General features: G+C 40.0%; 1 protein-coding gene across 19 annotated transcripts in view; it reads left to right on the forward strand.

Moving 5' to 3' along the window:
- CAMK2D (calcium/calmodulin dependent protein kinase II delta) overlaps positions 1–13552 on the forward strand; it is a 286387-nt gene that overhangs the window by 194355 nt on the left and 78480 nt on the right. For all 19 annotated transcript variants that reach the window (XM_077278762.1, XM_077278706.1, XM_077278716.1 and 16 more), the window contains exons 7-12: positions 3306–3408; positions 5843–5926; positions 11624–11718; positions 11803–11925; positions 12280–12363; positions 13494–13536. In XM_077278762.1, the coding sequence (XP_077134877.1) occupies positions 3306–3408; positions 5843–5926; positions 11624–11718; positions 11803–11925; positions 12280–12363; positions 13494–13536 (532 nt within the window). The remainder of the gene's footprint in view (positions 1–3305; positions 3409–5842; positions 5927–11623; positions 11719–11802; positions 11926–12279; positions 12364–13493; positions 13537–13552) is intronic.

A 13552-nucleotide genomic window follows, 5' to 3' on the forward strand; every position in this document is an offset into this window, starting at 1 on the left:
AGAAGTCTTACTGAAAAGGCATCACAACAAGCCACCGGCAAGACGGTTTTTCCTGGAGCTGGATCATTTTATGATCAAAATATATTTATTTCCTAATGATGTGGTTGACTGTCCATACAATAGATGAAAGCTTTTTTCTGCTTCTTATAACGTTGGGTATTTTGCCAGTTATACCACATTCCATATCCTCCGTGTGATATATGCTGTAGATTAACCCGGAAACGTGCCCCAATCTTTATGTAGTTAAAGTAGTTATAAAGGGCCATCAAGCTCAACCTTTCTTCACCAGTTATACATTCCCTATCGCTAGTAGATATGGTAATATATTGTAGCAGTGGATTAACATTATGGGAAAGAAAAGTGGAATTATAAGAATAAGAAGGGTGCCATATGTCGCCACATCTTGCTGTACTGTCTTTGACCTTGATGAACTTTTCAAGACAATCAGACCTATTACTATCCATATTCTATTAGCCAGAACATTCCTCGTTGCTTCTAAATGGAAACAATGAGACCCCACCATTGTACAGCAGAAGTTCTAGAGAAAACTTCCCTCCACAATGTATACAAATATAATAGCTCCATCAGGAATGCAGAATTTCAAAAATATTCTAACCATTTGTCCCACTGGTCCAACACATACCCTACTAGGTTAAAACCTCTAGCTTTTCATACCTTATAAGAAGCATTCACCAGTTAACTTCCCAATATCCTTTTTGAAATGTAGAGCCCAAAACTGGATCCCATATTTAAAATCTGCTGTCATGTTAACAAATTTGTCATCAGGTATTTTTGTCATTTTTCAAAAAGCCCACCATATTGTTTCTGGTGGTCCCTGGATGTAGAAATACCTGTAATATTTCGTCTGGCAATGACAAAGAATATGTCACTTGTTATCACCAGATCCCCTTATTTCCAGTTCCAATGCCCAACACAGGTTGGTGCAACAGGGCAGTGAATGCTATGGTGAAGGGTGAGAGAAAAGGAATGTTTGCAGGGGCAAAATATTGTTTGTTTTTTTCTTAAAATAATAATGCAGGAAATAGATTGAATCACATAAAAGTGAAATATTCTGAGCCCCATTTTCAGGCCTGTACCTGATGGGAAATATTAGCGCTCCCCTTTAAAATATATCCATGCACAAATATTGTTTGAACATAATAAATGCAGGTTGATGGGATATATTAGTGCATTCCTAGATACGGGCCACGTTATGCAGAGAGCTCACGTAGAAGGCATTGTGGTTCTTCATTTCATTCCGTGATTTGGGGATAAATCCGATAATGCATATTTGTTTCTGGAGCCTAATGCCACGTGTAATTTTCCAGTATAAAAATAGAATGTCAGCCAAGACATAAATAGCATTGGAGAGAAAAAACCCTCTGTGCATTCACTGCAGCCGTTCCTAACGCTTTCTGTTCCTTCTTCAACCATTGGTTCAACTAATTGCCGTAATTGCTGTAGTGGTAGTAAAAAATCTCCTCCTTCCCTTGTTTGAAAAAGCGGTATTTAAATTAGCCCACAATTTGGCCTAATCGTTGGTCCTCGGTCAGTTAGTAATAAAGCAAATTATTAATTTCCATTCAGATCAAAAGGTGTTAAGTGATGATAGAATGCTGCGAACACAACGCAGAAGCTAAATTAGTGTGCTACCGGCTTGAAGGAATGGAAGTATTAATCCAATCATTGGTCGTTGAATTACACATTTATCTGTCCAAATATAAAATAGAAATAAGTAATAAAAACTACAGACCGGCAGTAATTGTCTCATTATCCAGAGCAGGGCTGTTGTTCTTGACACTTCCCGCATTTTTCATCTTGTACCCAATTGTGTATTTTTCTTGGGCACCTGGTTTCCAGAATAATTTTTTTTTTCATTTCTTCAATTTGGGGATGGAAAATAGTTGTTTTGTTTGTCTGCTTGGTTTTTTTTTCTTATCTACTGTTTCAGCCTCCTAAACCTACTGTATAGGAATCAGTTGGTCACTATCCATTAATTGTGTGCAGTTGGGTGGCAGAGGTAATGGAAGCACGGACTCCTTTTATTGCTTAGACCCCTGAGCACACTACGACTTTTGGCGCCCTGGTAAAAGCGCTTTTTGGAAGCATTTTTAATGCATTATTAATCAGTATTAAAAATAGAATTTTAATATTCTGGAAGAGTATGTTACCCTTGAATAAAACGGAAATACTTATTTAAATTATTTCAGTAAATACCTTGACAAATATTATTTGTAAAGGGCATGTACTAAATACATTAAAAAAGAGGTGGATATATGGCTAAGAACTAGAGCCCCAATTCATCATAGTATGTACAGCAGAATTCTGGTGTAAAACCTCATCGAATGATGGCAAATTTTTGTACATAACCATTTTTTCATGCCTATTTTGGTTTGTTCTGCAAAAATGAGCGGAGTCGGTGAGGAGACAGTAGGTGTCAAGCCCTGACCAACAAATGCACTAAAAAGAACAGAGTATCTTGCACCAGAAGTGTTAGTCTTGGACTTGGAACGCCACTAGTAACGTGTGCTGAATTCATTAAGTGGCGTGCGTCTCCTAATGAATTAGGCACATATAATTCATGCCATCCCTCATGAACACTGGTGTATGAAATGCCAGTCTTAATGAATAAGTGCCGAGGAGTTTGTCATTTAATAGCCTATGTGTCATTGATACGGTAGGAAATTTACTAAGCTAAATAGGGCAAATCCGCTATTATTTTGCCTTCAAATGCTGATGCAAGCCACTTTAGACACACAAATTTTGATTCCTTGGTAGTCACTTTGACAAAGCTTTAAAAAAGTGGGCCATAAGCTGTGCCTAAATGGTTAAGGCTAAGGTAAAACATCCAAAAGGTGGAGACGAAGTTGGATGGGCACCAAAGATGCACTAAAATGATCTGCCAGATTTGATGAATCTTGTAATATCCTCCTTTAAATTTATGCAATTTCATCGTCAAATTATCTTAAATTAAAGATGCTTGAAATTCGGTATTGAGCATGGACCAGTGGGACAAATGTGATGCCTAGATGATCTAGTCAAAGTTAACAACATCTATAGTTTTAGCAAATCTGACCCTCCGTTCTCAGTACTGACAAGTGCAATATGCTAAAAAAAAGTAATCCGAATAAAAACCTGACAATCCAGCTTCTCTCCAGGCAATTAATATTTTTGGAGTGGTCTTCATTTCCTCTTGAGAATTATACAGATGACAAAGCTGCAGAAAGGAAATAAAAATGTTCTAAAACGCATAGGTTTGCCATCTAATCGGAGTGTATTTCTTTCCCTCTTTCTGTAAATAAAAGCCTGAAAACTTGCTATTAGCTAGCAAATCAAAAGGTGCAGCAGTGAAGCTTGCAGATTTTGGCCTAGCGATTGAAGTTCAAGGAGATCAACAAGCATGGTTTGGTAAGAAGAAAACTCTCCTTTTCATTCGCTGTCTTCGCTGTATGTCTTTTTTTCTGTTTTTCCACCCAGCATCAGTGGTCGTAATGAGATTTCAGGGAAAAGATACCGCAGACAAGTTGGCAGGGAAATATGCTTGCTCAGGTGGTCAAAACATTCGGCTTCTTGACTCGAACAAGGAATGTGTGTAGATGATACATGTAGAAGGGCTGGTGCTGTCCACTGAAAAGGGGTTTTCATTACCTCGAACAGTGGCCACATGTACTTTTAATTCTGTTTTATGAGAGATATGTAGGTGAGTGAGCGCTCTTTCCTTCTGAAGCTTCATTGACTTATGTATTATATGAAGGCACTCCTGTTTCACTCCAGAATATTCAAGCCTATAGAGGTATACAGTAATACTTCTTACAGCTGAGTATTTGCTACCTTTTAATCCAGTATTGGAAATGCTAAATGGACTAAACACATCAGAAAAACCAACATAAATCTCTCACTTGTCTTCATAGATTCCTAATTTAGCAAAATTGTCTGAGATAGACTTGAGCTGCAGGTCAGGTGCTAAAACATCACTCCATTCACATGGGGGGATGGGACAGGACAACCATTCTGGCGATCTGTGGAGATCTCAATGGCCAGACCCCCACCAATTTACCAGTTTTTACCAATCTAATGGATGCTGGAATGCCATTTCAAAGGGACCACACAGAATTACTCGTCAAACCAAGTACGGGCGCTTGGTGCATCATGCAAACAATTAAGTGCACCTTCCCACCTGCTTGTTTTCCATTTATCTACGCCCATCCGCCCTCTTTGATTGACAGCTCTGAATTCATAGGGATAGATGGAAAGCAAGTAGGCGGAAAGGTGCACTTAATTGTTTGATGGCGCCATAATGCACCAAGTGTCTGTACTTGGTTTGAACAGTCATTCTCTATTGACATAGTCCCTTTAAGTCGTATGATTGACAGGCGCAAACTGAGATCCTGGAAATTCTTAAGGATTGAAACAAAAGCCCCATTTACAATTAGTGTTGTACTAGAAATATATGTTGTAAGTTTCACCTTCTTTTTGTCAGTTTAGACTAATTTATTATTGATTTGTGCAGAAAAAAAGAACAGTGTGTACCTTCCTTACCTCTTTTCAAGACAAATTTATCAAGCCTAAAAACTGCAGAAATGTTGATTATTGGCATGTACCAGGTTTTAGCAAATTAACGGGGTTTCCCACTACTAGGATATTGACAGCCTAGGTCATCAATATCAGATCAGCAGTCTGACACCCTGCTCCCATAGCTCAACCAAACACCAAATACAAGCAACATATGGAGTGGACCACCACTGAAACATCACAGTGTTTAGTGGCCACTCCTGCATACTGTGGATCAGCTCCATTTCATTTGTTCCCCCACCAATCTAATATTGATGACCTATCTTGGAGAAAGGTATTACCGTAAATATCCCAGTTGGAGAAAACACTTTTATTTTCTTCCTGACATTTACTGAATATGTATGTCACATGTCGGGTGTGTGTGTATGGGGTAGGCTCAGGAGATGAGCCTGCACAGCACTATACTGAGGGTCTGACTGTTAGGCCGGGGTCACACTTGCAAGTGCAACGCAAGAAACTCGCGCATCAATACCCGGCAGTGCCGCCGGCACTCAGGACCAATGCTTGGCTGCATATATTTCTGTGCAGCTGAACGCGCCGGTCCCAAGTGCTGGCGGCAGTGCCGGGTATTGATGTGAGAGACTCGCGCTGCACTCGCAAGTGTGACCCCTGGCCTGATCCAGACATCTGCATCTGATTACCATGATTGACACATAATTGATTTGATTTCTATTCTGCATAAGTTTCTAGTTGAAGAATGCTTTCTTCTGACAGTCATTTTAACAAAGTATTTTCTCATTTAAGGGATCAGAATTTTTTTTTAAACACAATATTGTAGGCTTCTCCATTTTTCTGTATCGGTTGTAAACACGTGCCTCATATTGATAGGGCTATGCCTGCAGACATCCTACTCTCTATTCTGTGCACACTGGTAATAGTCCCTGGAATATGAGTCAGGTTGTGAGCAAATTCATCATACAGCAGGCTCATTTGGCAAGCGGAGTGAGATGGTTTTCCTTCATACTCTGTCTGGACGTGCATAGAATGAACCCAACAGCCTCGCTTCTAAAAGCTTCGGACTCCTCTATACATCTGTAGCATCAATGACCCATGTCGACTGGTTGGACTAATACAATAATAGACCAGATGTCATGGAACCAGTTCGCATCGATCCACTCTGTCATTTTAGAGAGAAACATCACAACGCCATCTGATGTGCCAAAAGCCAAAGCATTATATATATGGGATTATTAACGCATTCACTGGTCTCCTTTCCCGTATATTAAAGAGATTTTTAATTTTTTTTCTCATATTTCTATGACCTTTGTAGGTTTTGCAGGAACACCAGGGTATCTGTCTCCAGAAGTCTTGCGAAAAGACCCTTATGGAAAACCAGTGGATATGTGGGCATGTGGTAAGTTACTATATACAGGTCCTTCTCAAAAAATTAGCATATAGTGTTAAATTTCATTATTTACCATAATGTAATGATTACAATTAAACTTTCATATATTATAGATTCATTATCCACCAACTGAAATTTGTCAGGTGTTTTATTGTTTTAATACTGATGATTTTGGCATACAACTCCTGATAACCCAAAAAACCTGTCTCAATAAATTAGCATATCAAGAAAAGGTTCTCTAAACGACCTATTACCCTAATCTTCTGAATCAACTAATTAACTCTAAACACATGCAAAAGATACCTGAGGCTTTTAAAAACTCCCTGCCTGGTTCATTACTCAAAACCCCCATCATGGGTAAGACTAGCGACCTGACAGATGTCAAGAAGGCCATCATTGACACCCTCAAGCAAGAGGGTAAGACCCAGAAAGAAATTTCTCAACAAATAGGCTGTTCCCAGAGTGCTGTATCAAGGCACCTCAATGGTAAGTCTGTTGGAAGGAAAAAATGTGGCAGAAAACGCTGTACAACGAGAAGAGGTGACCGGACCCTGAGGAAGATTGCTGAGGAAGCAGTGGACTGAGTCTGGTGTGGAAACATCCAGAGCCACCGTGCACAGGCGTGTGCAGGAAATGGGCTACAGGTGCCGCATTCCCCAGGTAAAGCCACTTTTGAACCATAAACAGCGGCAGAAGCGCCTGACCTGGGCTACAGAGAAGCAGCACTGGACTGTTGCTAAGTGGTCCCAAGTACTTTTTTCTGATGAAAGCAAATTTTGCATGTCATTCGGAAATCAAGGTGCCAGAGTCTGGAGGAAGACTGGGGAGAAGGAAATGCCAAAATGCCTGAAGTCCAGTGTCAAGTACCCACAGTCAGTGATGGTGTGGGGTGCCATGTCAGCTGCTGGTGTTGGTCCACTGTGTTTCATCAAGGGCAGGGTCAATGCAGCTAGCTATCAGGAGATTTTGGAGCACTTCATGCTTCCATCGGCTGAAATGCTTTATGGAGATGAAGATTTCATTTTTCAGCACGACCTGGCACCTGCTCACAGTGCCAAAACCACTGGTAAAGGGTTTACTGTCCATGGTATTACTGTGCTCAATTGGCCTGCCAACTCTCCTGACCTGAACCCCATAGAGAATCTGTGGGATATTGTGAAGAGAAAGTTGAGAGACGCAAGACCCAACACTCTGGATGAGCTTAAGGCCGCTATTGAAGCATCCTGGGCCTCCATAACATCTCAGCAGTGTCACAGGCTGATTGCCTCCATGCCACGCCGCATTGAAGCAGTCATTTCTGCCAAAGGATTCCCGACCAAGTATTGAGTGCATAACTGAACATTATTATTTGTTGGTTTTTTGGTTTGTTATTAAAAAACACTTTTATTTGATTGGACGGGTGAAATATACTAATTTATTGAGACAGGTTTTTTGGGTTATCAGGAGTTGTATGCCAAAATCATCAGTATTAAAACAATAAAAGACCTGACAAATTTCAGTTGGTGGATAATGAATCTATAATATATGAAAGTTTAATTGTAATCATTACATTATGGTAAATAATGAAATTTAACACTATATGCTAATTTTTTGAGAAGGACCTGTATTTGTTTTGGGTTGGTTAGTATCTATGTTCAGCTAAGAATTAAATGTACCGCTATCCGCTCTGTTCTAATTACCGTATATAAATTATTATATAAAATCCACACATCAAGTGAACAGGCTTTCCGAAAGGCTGTTTAATATTTCTGCTTGCCTCTATCTTAACCTGTTTAAAAAGAACTTGCTAATGTTATTAATAATAATCTTTATTTTTATATAGCGCTAACATATTCCGCAGCGCTTTACAGGTTGCACACATTATCATTGCTGTCCCCGTTGGGGCTCACAATCTAAACTCCCTATCAGTATGTCTTTGGAATGTGGGAGGAAACCGGAGTGCCCGGAGGAAACCCACGCAAACGCGGAGAGAACATACAAACTCTTTGCAGATGTTGTCCTTGGTGGGATTTGAACCCAATTGACCCTCTACCAACATACCGTGGGGATCTTAAATATTTTTCTACATTTTCCTGCATTGAAATCTATGCTGTTATAGAGTGGGAGTAATTAAACTTAAGTCACCATGTGTCACATTTTCCTAATACATCAACCAGGTAAGGGGGACTACTCATGGTGTCCTTTCATGTAGTATGCCCACTCTACAGTAATTGATGTCCTGCCTGGTTTCATTCACCTTGGACGCCAATTAAAGCAGAGAGGGGTGGCACAAGATTTTTTTGGCGTGTTTTTTTTTTCTACCCAAAACCTGCTCTAAAATTAATGTCAATCAACTTACCCTAAGGCCTCGTTCACTTAGTATTTTGACCCCTTGACCGTAACCTGACTATTTTTTTGTCTCACCCCTCTGTCTACAGCGTACCCTCCTGGCTTTTGACCCCTGGACCCTGACCTGAATATTCTTTTGTATCACCTCTCAGTCTATGACGTACCCTCCTGGCTTCTGATCTCTGATTTTTTGATTATCCAGTCTTGCGGCTTGCTTGTGAATAGTGACTAACGTCCCAAAAGGTTGTTGCTTTTATTGAGTCATCAGCTGATGTTGCTCCACTTGTGAAAGATTGCCAACGTTTCTGTCCATCTTGGACCTTGATCATGGTCGACCAGAGAAGCAGGAGGCAGGAGTGTTACTTGAATTTATATTACTTTATATTACCATATCCGCATTATCCACGCTTCTACTTCTTCTCTATTCGGTTGTGATCAAGGTCTAATGTGGATCGAAATGTTGTCCAGTCTTTCACTTATGGAGCAGCATATGCTGGTGGCTCAATAAAACTTTGGTGTGCTGGGTTTCTTTCAGTTAATATTGTTTGGGACAATCCCTACCACAAGAGCACCCATTCCAGCCAGGAGTGACAACCAAATTGTTTTACTAGACTGTAGGATAATTACATTTTCTGATGACAGGAACTCCTTAAGGAATCCAATAGAGCTCCTGATGTGCCTTTTAGTAAGTAACAGTAACGCCAGTCATCAATTCAATGAGGAATAGAAGAAAGTCATGTTCTATTCTATAAATTATATCAGAATGTAAATGATTAGCAGCTATATGTAAAGAACATAGTTACCTTCATTTTAAATGCTGTTGTATAGTTATACTTTAGATTAAAGCAAGTGACTCTACACCGTTAAGCTGTCTTTATACTGAAAGATGATTGTGAGTGAGCTTTCCTAAAATGGGCCTTTCACTATCATCTTTCATTGTAAACAGGCTGCTGATCACCCGATGAACAAGCCAAACACTTGTTCTTCAGGTGACGTTATCAGCACAAAAGATTGTCATTCTTGTTGGTGCATCATCCTATGTAAATGGGACTTACACTGCTGAGAATAATGGCAGACTACGTGCACTGAGTGATCTATTAAAGATTGCTCAGAGCGCATCATTTACTGCGGCGTGCATGTGTTAACAGGCTATTAAATGATCATTGATTAGTCAATGTAACGACCATATTGTGCCGCTGGACAGTTGGTGTAAACTGATTTTTGCTCTCCTCCTGGATCTGACATCAGGTGTGGAGAGACACAACTGCACATCATTGTGTGATAATAGCTGGGCTGTAATATTGCCTCAGCAAATGTATCACCTAATATGCAATTGACTGATTGCAAAAGAGTGGTGGGGCAGGAAATACTATAAAAATAAATGGGCTGTCAAGTTTACAGCAAAAAGACATTCTTGAAACTGATGAGGAATTGAAACGCGAAGGACCCTAATTATTTAATAGTAGTTTTTTATCTGCAACAAGTGCCCTGCACTCATCAACATGAATGTGGCACAGCTACTGAGCCGTGACATGTTTCCTTTGTTATACAGAAGGGCTTCACTGGCGGTTCACTTCCTTTTTTTTTTTCTTTTGTTAAGTGCAGTCATTGCACATGACTAGTGACATAATTACGTTTTGGGGAAAAGATTGAGAGATAAGTGATTGGTATAAAATAAAGAAATAAAGGTACCGTCACACTAAACGATATCGCTAGCGATCCGTGACGTTGCAGCGTCCTGGCTAGCGATATCGTTTAGTTTGACACGCAGCAGCGATCAGGATCCTGCTGTGATGTCGCTGGTCGCTGAATAAAGTTCAGAACTTTATTTGGTCGTCAGATCGCTGTGTATCGTTGTGTTTGACAGCAAAAGCAACGATACCAGCGATATTTTACACTGGTAACCAGGGTAAACATCGGGTTACTAAGCGCAGGGCCGCGCTTAGTAACCCGATGTTTACCCTGGTTACCAGCGTAAAATGTAAAAAAAACAAACAGTACATACTCACATGCGTCCCCCGGCGTCCGCTTCCCACACTGACTGAGCGCCGCAAAGTGAAAGTGAAACCACAGCACAGCGGTGACGTCACCGCTGTGCCCTGCTACTGCCGGCGCTCAGTCATTGCAGGAAGCGGACGCCGGGGGACGCATGTAAGTATGTACTGTTTGTTTTTTTTACATTTTACTCTGGTAACCAGGGTAAACATCGGGTTACTAAGCGCGGCCCTGCGCTTAGCAACCCGATGTTTACCCTGGTTACCCAGGGACCTCGGCATCGTTGGTCGCTGGAGAGCGGTCTTTGTGACAGCTCTCCAGCGATCAAACAGCGACGCTGCAGCGATCGGCATCGTTGTCGCTATTGCTGCAGCGTCGCTTAGTGTGACGGTACCTTAAGTGTTACCAAACCACCATGGCTCCACCCAACCACTCTGTTGGTCTTTGCGGAGACTGATAGTGATAATGTCCCATCCATTCAATCACTTGACCTTTAAGGTAATTAGTTATAGAGCCCAGTGACTGGCAGGATATTCCCACTGAAGGGGATGACACCGGTTAGTAAGTCACCTGTGGCTAATTGGTGGCCTTAGCAGTCATGTGGCTGATAGGATGGGACACCACCATCACTTCTGGTTCCTAGAGCAGTGCAGACTTGGACAGATAAGAAACACTTAGTTATAATGACCTCTTTACTCTCTTGAAAAATGTGTCAGAAAACCTGTCCTGTATTATTACCACCACTTATTCACAAAAAAGAAATGTTCAGCTTAACTTGATGAAAAAAAAATCTTTGAACACTCAAGATGTGCATTGCGGCTGAACGCCAGTTGCAAGGACGATATAAGACACTTGAAAAAACTGTAATCTTGTCCAGCACTCAATTTCCAGGTAAATAAAGAGCTTTATTGATCCATTGAAAATGTATGAGAAATTCACATGTTTAAAAACAGGACTTCCTGAAAAAACGACTCCTACTCGATTTGAACCTAGAAATATGTACTGTTGTGAGTCATGGCATAGTAGTAAGTCGGTTCCATGTTCAGTTTACATGTCTGATGTAAATGACTTCTCTAAAGAATAGTACATATTTCTAGGTTCGGAACGCAAAGGATTTTTTCAGGATGTCCTGTTTTTAAACTTGTGTGGTTTATATCTTTTTAATGGATCAATAAAGCTCTTCATTTTACATGGAGATTGAGTGCCACTTAACAGCATTAAGAAATATACTGAAACTGGATTTTGAAAAAATATTTTTATGTAGTGATTGAGTTTATTTTGCATAAGATAAGACTACAGAGTTAGACCTCAAGCATAAATTAATGCATCACTGCAAACAAAACCAAAGGATAACTTATAATATATAATAATCCTGTCCCATAGGTGTGATTCTATACATCCTACTGGTAGGCTATCCTCCATTCTGGGATGAGGATCAACACAGACTGTATCAGCAGATCAAGGCTGGTGCCTATGATGTAAGTACTTGAATGCCAGTGATCATTGATTAATAGGATTATCCTACGGCTTTTTAACTTTTATTTTTTTAATTAAAACGTCAGTTTCCATCACCGGAATGGGATACTGTGACTCCTGAAGCCAAAGATCTGATCAACAAAATGCTTACAATCAATCCAGCCAAAAGAATCACTGCATCCGAAGCTCTCAAACATCCGTGGATCTGTGTAAGTCCATCATGACCAGAAATGGTCAGACCTGCTGCAAATACTAACCTGAAACAGCAGCCTATACAAGAAGGCTTGACTGCTAAATGAGCCTACCTAGTGGATAGCATTCAATTGGATTGATAGCTTCATATTGTTCTTTCATATTGCAATAATATCCTTACACCTTCTTGGGAACAGAAATGTTTGATTTTTTTGCCTCTTTATATATGGGCTCAGGCATCAAATCTCCAGTTTTGTGGCAGATTTAAAAAAACTCACTGTACTCTGTCTTTATGAACAGTTAGCTACAATATTCTAGTATGTCTCTTTTTCCCCACCAGTCTAGTCATGTCATTTTTCTTTTCCTTACAGCAACGTTCCACAGTTGCGTCCATGATGCACCGACAAGAAACTGTAGACTGTTTGAAGAAGTTTAACGCAAGAAGGAAGCTAAAGGTAAGTGTCTATCGGGAGAAGTAAGCAATGATAAATGTAGACTCATCTGCAGATTTATACATTTTACCTTATGTTTGAAATACCGTAGTTAAGTAAATTTAAGGAGTCAAATTTAATAAATTATTCAGGATTTTTCCAAAAGGACCAGGGAACACCCAGCTGTCTCCTATTACTTCATTTACATACGGTGCAGGAAAACCTTTCAGTCAGTTACTGAATGTATTGGAGGTGGCTCTACAATGCCAGTATCTAGTGGAATACTAGTACTACAATCTTGACTACACTGTATATATAGCACAGATTAGGTATGATAACTGCCTTTGCCTTTATGTAGACTTCTTTATATTAGTGTCAATATTACAGTACACAAACTGATTATTGTAGACAGTTTACTCACTAATCTTTGCTCCTGGATGATATTCCTATTGCATAGAGACCATTAGACACCAGCACTAGAAGAAACCGCTTGTAAAATATCCACACTTTATTACAAATTATTAAAATATACAAGCAGGAGACCATCTAAATGTCGGACACTTTATGAACATGGTGTTATACTCCCTTAAAACTACATAATCACCCTTGGGACAGGCTACAAGTAAGCTTTGTAACACACAATAACATTTTTCAACTTTTAACAATAAATCATCCATCATATATTACTCCATGAACATATTGTTATTAACATACCGCATCCTGTGTGATCAGTCTCAGACTGGCTAGCAGGGAGACAGGTGAATTCCCTGGTGGGCCTCTGTGCAAACGTCGACATCGTCCTCCATAAGTTGGTACCATACAAAAGATGCATCCCATCTTTCAATTAACAAATTTCCTAGTGTATGGAAGCAGAGGTAAGTTTATGAATTAGGATAATATATCTGTATGTAGCTGAACAGCAGCCCAACAGATTCAAGGTTACTGGTGAGCCCTTGGCACACCAGTCCGACAATGTGTGATATCACTAAAAATTGTCTAGAAATATTTTTGGCATCCCATTCAAAGGAGAACTGCTTCTGAAATTGACCTAACCATTGACCTTGTTTTTTTATTAATACACATAACAATTTATGACACACTCAGTTCACATAGTCTATACTTGTGGTACAACATATCTAATTTCTCTCTTCAAGGGGGCTATACTGACCACCATGCTCGCTACAAGAAACTTTTCAGGTATGTTGGTTGGAGG

Source organism: Ranitomeya variabilis, chromosome 1 (genome assembly GCF_051348905.1).
Source record: "Ranitomeya variabilis isolate aRanVar5 chromosome 1, aRanVar5.hap1, whole genome shotgun sequence".
In the NCBI taxonomy this organism is placed as follows: domain Eukaryota; kingdom Metazoa; phylum Chordata; class Amphibia; order Anura; family Dendrobatidae; genus Ranitomeya; species Ranitomeya variabilis.